This window comes from Myzus persicae, unplaced genomic scaffold, assembly GCF_001856785.1.
Source record: "Myzus persicae strain clone G006 unplaced genomic scaffold, MPER_G0061.0, whole genome shotgun sequence".
NCBI lineage: Eukaryota > Metazoa > Arthropoda > Insecta > Hemiptera > Aphididae > Myzus > Myzus persicae.
In genome coordinates, this window is record NW_019103890.1 from 108,933 (window position 1) to 122,228 (window position 13,296).

Consider the following 13,296-nt stretch of genomic DNA (forward strand, 5'->3'; position numbering starts at 1 on the left):
CCTATAGTCTACTGCCTAAGCTTTACAATACTAGAAGTTAATATCGATCCATACATATACTATAATTTATTTTTTATTTTTCTATAACCAAAACAATCAAATTTTCAACATTTTTGTTGGAAATTAGTTTAACCTTGCCGTATTAGTACCTAATATCTAGCAATATTATTTATATTTAATAATAAATATCTTTAGAAATATAGGCCAACTAACCGCTCATTTGCGTTTTTCATTTTATGAGCAATGATTAATAATTTTAATTTAAAATTGAGTTTAACACATCAATTTACTATTACAGTTTCTACATATTCTATCATCTTATTCGTTGACGTTACATAATATTAACACTATATACTATACAAATATACAATATACAGCAGACCGAGCTCCCCGGTTTTATTATATTGATTATTGAATACAGTTTAAATACAACTAATCAAGTCAATAGTTATTTGCTATGTAATATTACTATGTATAATTATTTTATCATAAGTTAAAATATCCAACGAGCATGGAATTTTCAATATTTGGCAACTTGAATTATATAACAATTACACGTATATACTCGTCCAGTTACTTCGATATTTTTTTACTTGCCAAGGTCAATCTTTAATACGTTGCAGTATATCGTATTTACTTTTTTATTTACAGGCATACGCATCAGAAAACTGAAACATCAAATTACATCCGTATTTTTCATTCAGAAAACGTGTATAGAGTTTTTTATAATTTGTAGATACACGCATAGAAAATTAATAATCTGTATTGTTAAAATATAATAAATTCTCGATAAAGAGTACGAGAGTACCAATACTTATATAATTCACAACCTTGGAATATTAATGTAGAATTGCTTTTATTAGTTTAATAACTATTATACAATTTAATTAAAGTCATATTGTTTGATTGCTAAGTTAATTGTTTAACCGTAAACCAACACAGCTTAGCAGCTCCCTTCAGTAAAATAGTGAATCTAGACTTAAAGCACGGATCAAATTTTATTTAATCTAAGCTTTAACTTTTAAGTAGGTACCTACTACTTGCTAGTGGACGGTGCCTTACTAACAACTGCATTAAATGATATAATGTTGTAATGTTAATATGTTTACTATGTTAAGAATATAATTTTGTTTTTACATACCTATATATAATATCTATATCGATTATTAAACATCATAATATTACATTTACGGCTTACGCATATTATTTTCCTAAATATATTTTTACTGACGTACCAATTGAAACAACAACACGTATTTGATAAACCACGCAAACATTATTTATTTGCTATCGCATGTATCAATATTTTAAATTATAATTAATAATTATTATACATACATTTAATTTAGTATGTCGATTGTCGAATGAACTATATAGTCTAGTAACTATAAACATATACATCCCGATCCATTTAACATTTTAACATTTTAGGGCATATTTTACATTATTATTTATTTTAGTTCTTATAATTACAACATTTTTGGAAAAAAAAGTATATTTTTTATCATTATTGCTTTTCAAGTTTTTTACTCTTTTGAATGACAACTAACATTTAAAATTTCATATTCCAAAGCAGAATATTATTTGGAGTATTTTGATTTAAAACAAGTAGCTTATTAGTAGTTAATTTATAACTTATTATTTATAAGTATAAGTTTTTAAAATTTATTTATTACTTAAGCGGAGTTGTGGAACAACATTTTACTGAGTTACTGAATATACCCACTAGCCACAGATGTACCTCACTACTTCTCGAATCTAAACTTTAAATACTCATAAGTCGTAAAATACTAGCCTAAAATTGGGTTTTTGAAGAATAATATTGGTACTGCAAAAAGTATTGCTTTGGATTGAAAAATTAAAAAAGTAAAAAATTGTAAAAAAAATTGTTTTTACGGACTTAATAATATTATTTGCAAAATATTATTAAGAACGTAATAGTTTTTGAAATAATGAATGTCTTAAGGCGGGTTTCCACTATACACGTTCTCTTAAATCCTTTTTGCTGATTAGGTTAGGTTACTAATCGATTACCCACGTTACCGTGTTGTTGGACATAGGTGAACTTTTTTTGTGGACACGGCCCACGTACATAATTGTGGATACCCGCCTTTACTGGATCACTCGGTATATTTATTATCGATTATCGACTACAATAGATAATAATAATAATAATAAAAGTAAATGTTAAATTATCAATTATGTTTGTGTATATTTCCTATAAATATATTATAATAAACACATACAATCTCAAACCATTGCAAAATGATAGTTACACATATATTGTCATTTGTAACTTGTCAAATAGATAACCGTTCAACTAAGACAATGTTACTCTTCATAGTAAAATTTATAAAATGGAAAATCTGGTATTTGAGTCCCACGAATTGATCATAAGAACGATTTCGTTTTTTTAAACTCTGATCATAAAATATATATAAATGCAGAGCATGGGAGTTACTCGTTTCCTCCAAATCTATAGTAGTGATGTGAAGGTATTCGATTATAATATTCTGGTGTAAAGGGATTCTACTACTATGTTATGATGGCTGATGGAACACGTTTTATAGTAATTCGCTGCTCATAACTAATATTTATCATTCATTGTAATTTATAACTTTTGGGCTAATCTTGTTAAAAACAACACCCTAGATAAAATATAATTTATGTTTTTTATAAATAAAACCATTATAATTAATTTAATTAAAAAGCTAAAAAAGCCTAGTACTATTAATTTTTATACGAAAAGCTTTTTTATGTCACTTTTTGTTCCTAGATTCAAATAATATATTTAGTTTAGGTACCTGCAGCGCTCACGTCACATCTCACTCTCACAATGGCATGTAGTCATGCACTATGCAGGGCACCAACGCTTAATTATGCACTAATAATTAATAAATATACATGTCAATAATTGTTATGTATTAATTACCAAATGTCGTATGTAAGCGTGTTATAAAAAGCGTTGTGTAAATATATAAAATGTTTAAAGTAGGTACTGTGCACTGTAAAATAGGATAATATTATTAAAAATAATAATAATAATATCAAAAGCATAAGTATCAAGTACTTTAATATATTATAATATATGCAGCGGCAGCAGGTTGTCCGAAAACGCGACGACAAATCGCAATGGTTGACGTGCCGGCGGCTGCCGTTTTCACGACAGTGTCAACAACAACAACAACAACAACAGCAACAACAACAATAACAACGCCAAACACCAGCAAACAGGCTATGTAACACGCTCATGCACTCGCCACTCGCGCATGCGCGGCGGACACGGTTTGGTGCCTGCGTCGTCACCGTCAGCCGCGATGATGGTCTGGCGGGGTAGGACGGGATGATATTTTCTACTACGCAGTACGCACTTTACGCACTTGCGCACGCACACGCACGCGTGACGCCGACGCGTCCGAATATTGGAACCTCCTTGTTTCCAGCACTCGCCGGTACGGAGCTCGGCCGACCTTGACGGCAGTCACTGTTATTGTTTACATCGGGCCGCACAGCTGTGTCCAATAGGAGCGCTCGGTTTGTCAACTGCGCAATTCCGTCTGGAAGCGGCAGTTTTGCTTTTGCGTATCGGCTGGTCCCATCGTCCTATCGGCTTTTTTTCCCACCGCACACATCGTCACTGCCGTCGGTTCCAAGCACACTGTCCGTCAGCCATCGTCGAATCCGTACCGATTTCTTTTCGCACGTACACCACCCCTTGTCTTTGTCCCGTCGACAGTTTCACAAGCGTTGTTTTATGTAGCAATATTTCGTTTTGGATTGGTTTTAAGTACGCGATTCTCGTCTTTGTCTCATCCTCAGTAAAGACTCCGCGCACACGCCTAACCTATCATCCACCTCTTCCTCCTGCTCATCCCCGCCGAGTACGCTCGCAGCGTGGTATCACGCCGGTACCCATACAGACGTTCTAACGGTGTCGTGAAAAACCGAACCGCCGACGCCATGGCCGAAGTCGACGACGCCGTCATCGACGTGGTAGCGTCCGAGGTGATCAACGGCTGTACCATCACCGGCGACAGCGACTATTCGGACAAGGCCGTGGACCCGACGTCCGTGGAGATGCGCGTCAAGCGCAAGGCCAAGCGGCTGGCCAAGTCCCTGTCCCGGGACAGCGGCATCGTCAACGGGCACGGCGGCACGGCCACCGTGGTGCAGCTCAAGAGACGCTGGAAGAACAACAGAAAGTCCCGGAGCGGTTTCACCAAGAGAGGAGAAATCAAAAAGGGTAAACCATCTTTCCGTCGTTCGGTTGACCGGCACGAATGTTTGTGTATTAATATAATGTCATTTACACGTCGCGTAGTAGTGCACACGTCATGACCATGTGCTTCTTGGAGACGCCGCGTCAGATCCCCAGACCGTATGAATTGTGTATGATCCGTTCCTTAGGTTTGGATATCGTGTGTGTGGTGTGACCTGTCTCTGCTGCTGTTGGTGTCGGACATGTGATTTTAAACGACCGTTTGGTATTGTTGGAACTTAAAACCGTTTTTAATACCGGTTGATACTAAATATAGTCTCTTAGGTATTACGTCCACTTGGCATAATTAACGTTCGAATGTATGTATATGCACAAAATAGAATTTATAAATAGACTTGGACAAAACAATTTATTCAACTTTGGGTACTTCTGAACAAATAGATTTAATGTAATTAGCATTACGACATAACACGTTGTACCTTGTAAGGTGCTTATGTGAAACTTATTTCCTTGAAAGTTTGGGTTAAAAATAAGTTAAAAATACTTTAAATTTCAAGTGTATGTCATAATATTGGTGGTTTCTAATGGTTTATTTTTTCATTTAATTATTTACTAGTTTTTAGGGTCCATAAACAAGAATTAACAACTATTATTAACTTATATAATATACAAAATATTAATAAGTAATAACAATAAATTATTGATAAAAACAAATTTTAGTAAGATATATCTGTTTAAATTGTTTAATCTGTTTACTATTCAAAACTGTACATTTGAATAAATGATAATACAGTTATCTATTAACTTTTTTAATTAAAGAAATTGAGATGTTTATATTATTATGAATAATATGAATACCTATCAAAAAAAAATATATCAAGATAATAAATATCAAAGTGCATTTAAATGAAGTTATGACGTACATTTTACTATTTTTTTTATTTTTCAAAACATAATGTTTTGATTGAAGTTATAAAGTAGGTTAATTAGTTGTTTATTTAATGATAACATTTCACTAAGACATATTATATTATATTTTAGGATCCAAGATGATTAAACATTTGCAATGATGGAATATTGCTGGGTATATTTAATCTAATTTGTTTTTATACAATATTATACTTTTTATGAGAAACAAAATGTTTTTCTTTAAAACAATGATTTCTTACATTTGTAACTTAGATAAAAGTTATTTTTTTTTAATTCACAACTATCCTGTAGGCTTAAAAAAGAAACAATGAGATAGTTATTGTTACAATATATTTCCTCAATTGATGGCTACAATACTTGTTTTATCAGTGTTACAACATATATTCATCTATATTGTATTTGTTTATTAGGTGGTGCTGGTGGCAAAGGCGTTTGGGGAAAGTTGGGCGAAGAGAGTGATATTGATGCCGCTATTGATATGAAGGATCCTAATTATGATAGTGATTTGTTGGATGATGACAACATTGTGCTGCGAGAAATCACTCCAGAATCGTCTGATGAAGAACTCAAGGTAATTATTTAATTATACCCATCTATTAATCTATATTGCATATTCAATCTTAGTAGGTATTATAGCTTTAAAGATTGGATTTGTATCAGTTAATACTTGTGAACAGCGTCTTATGTTTTAATTTTCGTTTTTTAGAATTCCATTACATTTAATATTCTTGAGTATTATGAACATGGTGATACTGATGAAGCAGCAATGACACTAAGCGAGCTAAACATAGTTAGCAAATGGCATTTGGTTAGTGTTTATTTTTCAACTATAAAGAAAAAACATGTTTATAAATTCTTATATTTTTCTAGATAACTCAAGTTGCTGTTGAAGTAGCTCTCGAACACAAACCATCACAGAGGGAGATGACATCTGTATTGCTATCTGATTTATACGGTCGTTTAATCAAGCAAAAGGAAATAGCCCAGGGATTCGATGTAATATTGGCTAATCTTCCTGATCTCATTCTTGATACTCCCGATGCTCCCATCGTTGTTGGTTTGTTTTTAGCCAGAACCATTGCAGATGACTGTCTCCCACCAAAGATTATAGATTTTTTCAAAGAGAAAAACTACAGTGATTTAGCAAAGTAAGTAAACATAGTATAACCAATTATGTGACATAAATTTACTAATATACATTGTTATATTATTTTCAGTGAAGCATTGATCAAGGCCCACAACTTGTTAAATATCAAACATGGACTGACTAGACTTGACAATGTTTGGGGTGTAGGTGGTAGCCTGAGGCCAGTGCAGTATCTTGTGAGACAAATGAACATGCTTTTGGATGAATATTTATGTTCAGGTGATCTGCAAGAGGCCATCAGATGTATTTTGGAATTGGAAGTACCACATTTCCATCATGAACTTGTTTATGAGGTTTGTAATATTCGTTTGAATACCAATATTTTAAGTTCACTTTTGTAATGCAATATAATTATTTTTGTGATCCAAACTTTATTTCCAGGCTGTTATTGATGTCATTGAAGCTATGAATACTCATACTGAAATTTCTATGTGCAAATTACTTAAAGCATTGTATGATGCTATTATTATAACTCCTGAAATGATGAATAAAGTATGAAAAAACAACTTAAAATATTAATTTAAAACTAATTTAAACTATAATTTTTTTAGGGTTTTGATAGAGTATTTGATGTACTTGATGATATATCTATTGATGTTCCATTAGCATCTGCTGTCCTTGAACGTTTTTTGGATAAGTGCATCAATGCTGGATTTTTGAAAAGGGATGTGTTGCTTAAAATACCGACAAGGTACTATATTAATATTAATGAATTACTTTAATATTATGTTATATTCTTAATTACTACGTTACAATTATACTTTGTATAGAGCATCTCGTAAGCGGTATGTGTCTGAAGGTGATGGTGGTCGTCTCAAAGAAGCATAAGAACTATAAGAAAAGAACCATTAACAGACCTATACTCCTCTTCTCCTCTACCTCTAGAGTACAGTATTTTTTTCTCAACTTGATTTGATTTAATTTTTTTTTTTTTGTCATTGTCATTACTTGATAAGATGTTAACTATAAAATATAATTATTTCATTACAATTAAAATCAACCTTAGAATTTAACACTTATTTACATATTCCAATGCTATTTTTTAGTAATGTAAGTAAAAATGTGTTATGGATATGTAAACAATTTTATCACTTAGCTGTATTATTATGCCAGCTAAGTTGTTGCTTATCAATTAAAATTAATAATATAATATTAATAATTTAAATTAATATGCCAAGAATTTAGAATTGAATATCAGCAATATTAGTTTTCACAATAATGAGAGTATTATAAATAAATTATCTATTATAAGATTATATTCATGTTTGACATGTTAGTAATACTGTACTCATTAGCATCATGTGGTCGAATGAATTAGGGAGTTCTTATAAAACTAGGGTACATTTAAAAAAAAACTTGCTTAATTATAACATTTTATTTTATTTTTATTGTATAATTCATTGGCTTATTATGAGATAGTTTATACAAATTATTTTTTTCACTACTTTTTCATGTAAATTTATTCGACATTTTAAATTTATGTATTGTATAACAATGAGTGTATTTTCCAATTTAGAAGAACCATTTTCTAAAATATTTGTAATGAAATATTGTATTCTGTTTAGTACAAAATTATATAATATAGATATTATGTATCATTCTTAAGCAATATTTTTTATTATTATACAAATAATAAATTATTCCTAGTTACCCTTATGTGTAACATTAAAATAACAACTGTATTTAGCATCAGAATAATATTAACTATACTCCATTCAAGTTAAGAATCATACTTAACGCCAATAATATTTGTCCCCTTCACTTAGTCAACCACCCGTATGCTGTGTAAGAAATATGCCAAAGGCCTGTGCACAAGTCCTCTACTGGGCGTGTTTGTTAACTTGAATCGAGTATACGTGTACACACATTATAGAAGCTCCCTAAAAGCTAAATTGTATGTTTAATTTACAAAATTAGTACATTTTTTAGAAGTTTTTGTTTATTTATTATTAATGTTATATTGATAATATAATTTACTTTTTATATTTTACTACTGAAACAAAAAAAAAGCATTTATATTATCAGTTTAATTGATTAAATATAGGTTAGTAGTTTTACTTGAAACAATTTTTATAAATGATGCAAATTTTTTTAAGTGTGTGACATTAAAACATTTTCTAAAATTATTTTTTTGAAATGAGAAAGTTTGATCTATATTGTACCTCTTTCTCAGTATATCTGATTATTTTAATACTTATTTTTCTTATTTTAGAATAAAGAAAAATTTTTAACTACAATAAAAGTTTATACTTACTTACCCAAGTCAGAAGTGAAAAGTCTATGTTTCTAATAATTAGTTAAGTTTAAAATATAAAATGATAATAGATATTTTTAAAGCATAATGTATTAAGATGTGAACCATACTTGTACAATATATTAGCTTCCCAAACAAATTGAATTACATACCTACACTCTTGACCTTGAGTCACTTGTCAGCCAAGATACATTAAGCGTTGGAAAACTCAAAAAATTCAAATTCCAACTATAATCTACAACTACAACTTACTGTTACATTAATGTATCTTATATTTCAAATATAAAATCATTCAAAATGGGCAATTAATACTATTTTTATTTTTCTTACTTAATTATAATGTAGACACAAAGCACCTAATATTATAGTTCAGGTGATCTTTTCATGTGAGACCATACAAATAATGTTAATCCATTGTTGTTAACTAATTACCCATTCCAATAAAAAAAAACAATGTTATAATTTATTACTTAGCCGCTAACAATCTTAGACTTAACTTATTATAGCATATTATGTAATAGCATTCTATCTTAAAATGTGTGTATTGATAGTTCAAAACTCGTCAATCACAACTCATACACAATTGCTCATTGTGGGTATGAGGATAAACTACAAACACAATTTAGGATGATTTTCTTAAATTAAAATCCACGTAAGTATTAAACAAAAATCGATTCCAACATTTTTAAAAAATATTTTTCCTTGAATAGGTTTGTATATAAAATGATAAAACAAGGATAATTACTAATTTCGTGTTAACAAATGTATAAATATTTTCAAACAAACTATACTTTATGTTATGTAAAAGATAATGTGTGTGTAGTAGGTATTGAGGTTGTGGTATATACTTATTTAGATTCAACAACTCAACTGATTTTGATGAAGATGACAAAAAAAAAAATTATTCCAAGGACCAAGATACTAGGAAGATTTTGACTTAAGAAAGCAGTTTGAACCACGCCCAAAAGGTGGTGGTGATTTTTGTTTTATTATACTTAAACTCACACCTAGTTCAAAACTGGAACAACTCAAAAAACACAAGAATCAAAGAATGTCGAAAAACTTATTGTCTTGCCGATGTCACTATTACGAAGTAAAATCTATAGGTACTTACAGTGCCATCTCTTGGAGAGTAATGAATATATGAATAAATCGTTCAAACAATCTGTGTAGTATAATAATTTTAATTATATAAAAATGATAACTTTTTTATTACATTTTTAATTGTAATATCTATAATCTTTAAACAGTATTTTATAGTAATATTGTTCATTTTTAACCCAGATGAAGACAGGAAGAACCCTACTTAGGGGAGGACTGGGTGGGCTGCAGCCCCAAATCCCGACATAATTAGGGCCCCCCATATATTACACAGTCGTCAGTAATATACGTTTTATTTATACCGATCGGCAATCAACATTAAATAATAAATTATTGACATGAAGTATAATTTGTTTATAACCTTAAAAATTCATTGAATACAAAAAAAAAGTATATCAAAAAAAAATTGAATTTATAATTTAGATTGAAGGGCTTCACCAAAATATTAGCCCCGGGCCCCAAAATTTCCAAGTCGGGCTCTGGAAGTCCAGAAATACAGGCATACAGTCAGTTTAAGCACTTTAATATAATAGGTGATTACATATTTACATCTATAGATTGCCCATAACTCGCATAAACGTTTGTTTGACAAAAGACAATTAATGTCAATAGTTATACTTTGTAACTATGTTTATAAAATTATAGTCCCCGAGTTCACCCAAAAGATGCCCACAAAGTATAAATACCTCATGTAGGTAATTATTCTATATGCCAACATTTGATATAATTTACAAAATACCACGTTATAGTTATCAATAATTATGTTAAAATTTGAACACACTCTATAGTACTGTAGGTACCCCAAATAAATATAATAATATAATAATAAATGGAGAATGGGCAGACTTATCTGTACGACTGTATAGTGTATTAGTATAAATATTTGAAATTATAAATTATATAGTAGCACAATATAATATAATATTAAGGTAGATAGTTGTAGGTAGGTAACTACCTAAGGATATATATTTTATACTTTTAATAGACAATAGACTAGTGAACTCGTGAAGTAATTTCCCAGACGATTATAGTACGATGGCGATAATCTGTATTCACAATATTCGCCGTTTATTTCTAATTAAAAATAGTTTGTTATTTTAGATAATATTATACTAAACTATTAACGTCAATACTATGTTCAATGTGTAGTACAATACTACAATATCTAATAAGAATGGACATTTTATTACAGGTTTTAATCATAATAATATACTTTATAGTAGGTAGTTATAAAAACATAATAATAATAACAATACAAATATATAATATATATTATACATACGATATAGTCTGTTTAATTTATAAAATAAATCAATATTATTATTTATTGCCGATGATTATTGTAACATGTAATAGCTTTTTTAGTGGCAGCTAACTGTTAAAAGCATACGTTAGATTCCAAAAAAAAAGCGTTAACCTTGTTACATAATTATAAATAAAACACAGACAAATATTGATCCATTATTAATCATTGAAAACGTTGAAAACTATAATAATAACGTAATAATAACCGTCACGATGTGTTTATTGCAAAATACTAATGGTCCTAATAGTGCACACGAAGAATATTACTCTTCCATAACCGAAAGGAAATGCATCCATCCTGTCAGATAAATAAAAACCGATTAACGAGTTATCTTTAAAAAAAAAAAAAATGAAATCTGTCATGACTCAGATTATCCTATTTTTTTCCTAAAAAGAGGTATAGAACTATAAAATATTATTATAATGTATGGCAGTATATTAAATTGTGTATAATATAAAATGTATTATTTGTTATTTAGCTAACGAGTACAATTTATACAATATGTTATGTGTATTATATTCGTCAGATAGTGAAATAAAATGTCGAAAATAGAAGATAATATAATATAACATATACGTGGGCACGTGGTGGTTATTAAACGAGTCGATTATTATTTTGAAAAATAATGCACACGTTTTTGAAAATATATTTTTTTCATGCAGATAATTTGAAGTTATAAATTACGTTTTTGAAAAAAAAAAATTTTCTGTTAACATTTCATTATTGCAATATTAATTATAGCACATTTTTAATTTCATCCTCCAAAGCAAGAATATTTTTCGGTGAATTTTGTTTATATTTAGTAGGTATAGTTAATATAGATACCCGATTAGTTTTAATTTCTAACTTTATAATTTAAGTATCTTAATCATGTTTAAGCGGCCGAAGTTGTACATCATCATTTCGGGGTATATTCATTATTTCATCATTCACTCCACGTATATCTGAATGTTAAATACAATGAAATGCATTGGAATAAATTAAAAGTACTTTAGTGTCTAGTAGTTTATTTAGGTACACTATTCAGAGTTAAGTCCTATCGAGGAAACTTATGATGTACCTATACAGATAGTACAATCATAATAGTTATATGGTCGATATTAAGGTGTATATCGTAGGTATATGCACTTAGGTAATTGGACAGTCAGGTCTTAGATAGGTACCTACTATAGTCTTATTGTCTTAATGCCGTAACAAAATAATTAACCCTTTACTAAAGACAAAAAGTAAATACCAAAGACATTAGACTTGGAGAGGTATTAATGTTTAAAGAGAAGCGATATTCCGATATAATTAAGTTATTTAACCAAAACTAATAAGATCGATCGTTTTATTTTACTTATAGCTTATAAATGTATCTATGCAATACAAATGTAACAGACATTGTTAATCAGGTATTAACTGAGTATATAGAGAGCACTGAGCAAGTACTTGACATTTTATCCGATCATTAAGCACGCAAAGGACCTGTATTAAATGAGAAATGTCGAATTGCATTCTTGTTTAATTTTTTTATTCGAAGAGAGTGGTAAAAAGTCGTCATAATAATGTCATGACAATATTGACAATCTGTTGTCTAGGCGCTAGACATCTAGGGTGACGTTGATATTTAAAAACATAAACTAAAATATTAAATACCTTTAATTACAATACCAGTCCACAAGAAACGTTAGTGATTTAAAATATTCTTTCTAATTTCCAACGACGTATTATTTATGAGAATATAGTCCTTGAGTGTATTACTATATTCTGTACCAGGGATTGGCAACTCAAAGTCACTAGAGAGACAATTTTGGAACTTGAACATAGATTATATTTTTAATGCAGAAATGGGAAAATCAATAAAAATCGTAGGAAAATATTTTTTATGGATAATTTTTTTTTAAAGCACACGTCAATCTTTCTTGTAGATTCGTATAATTCTGATTAAAGTAAAGCCTTACTTTTCAATTTCAACTATCATAGGATTATTGTGCCAATAATTATCTACAAACAATGTTATCTATAAATACAAATAAACCTTAACATTTTAAAGAAGTAATTTAAAAATTTGTCAAAGACAAATCAAAAAGGTACTCCAAAATATCAGAATTTTCTATTGACTTGAAATGTAAATACTTTGGAATCATTATTCAAATCTTGTGTTTTATATTTTTATCCTTGTTTAGTTGTTTATCTCTTGATTAAATTCGTTGGTTACAACTATAGTGACTATAGTCAAGAACGACCATTGACTTAGTTTAATATTTAGGTAAGGATTAAGATTAGATTTATCCACTATCTCCTATTAAATGTATTATGTAATTGAAATTATTTTTAAAAATATTTTCGGCCTGATG

At 29.6% G+C, this 13,296-nt stretch overlaps 1 protein-coding gene across 1 annotated transcript; it reads left to right on the forward strand.

The window, feature by feature from the left end:
* The first annotated feature begins 3,569 nt into the window (after window positions 1-3,569).
* On the forward strand, window positions 3,570-8,072 carry LOC111035966 (programmed cell death protein 4). The gene is made up of 8 exons (XM_022317809.1): window positions 3,570-4,243; window positions 5,560-5,720; window positions 5,856-5,957; window positions 6,020-6,297; window positions 6,367-6,589; window positions 6,678-6,788; window positions 6,848-6,987; window positions 7,067-8,072. Exons 1-8 carry the CDS (start codon window positions 3,961-3,963, stop codon window positions 7,122-7,124), a joined length of 1,356 nt encoding a protein of 451 aa, XP_022173501.1. The 5' UTR covers window positions 3,570-3,960; the 3' UTR covers window positions 7,125-8,072.
* Window positions 8,073-13,296: the final 5,224 nt, after the last annotated feature.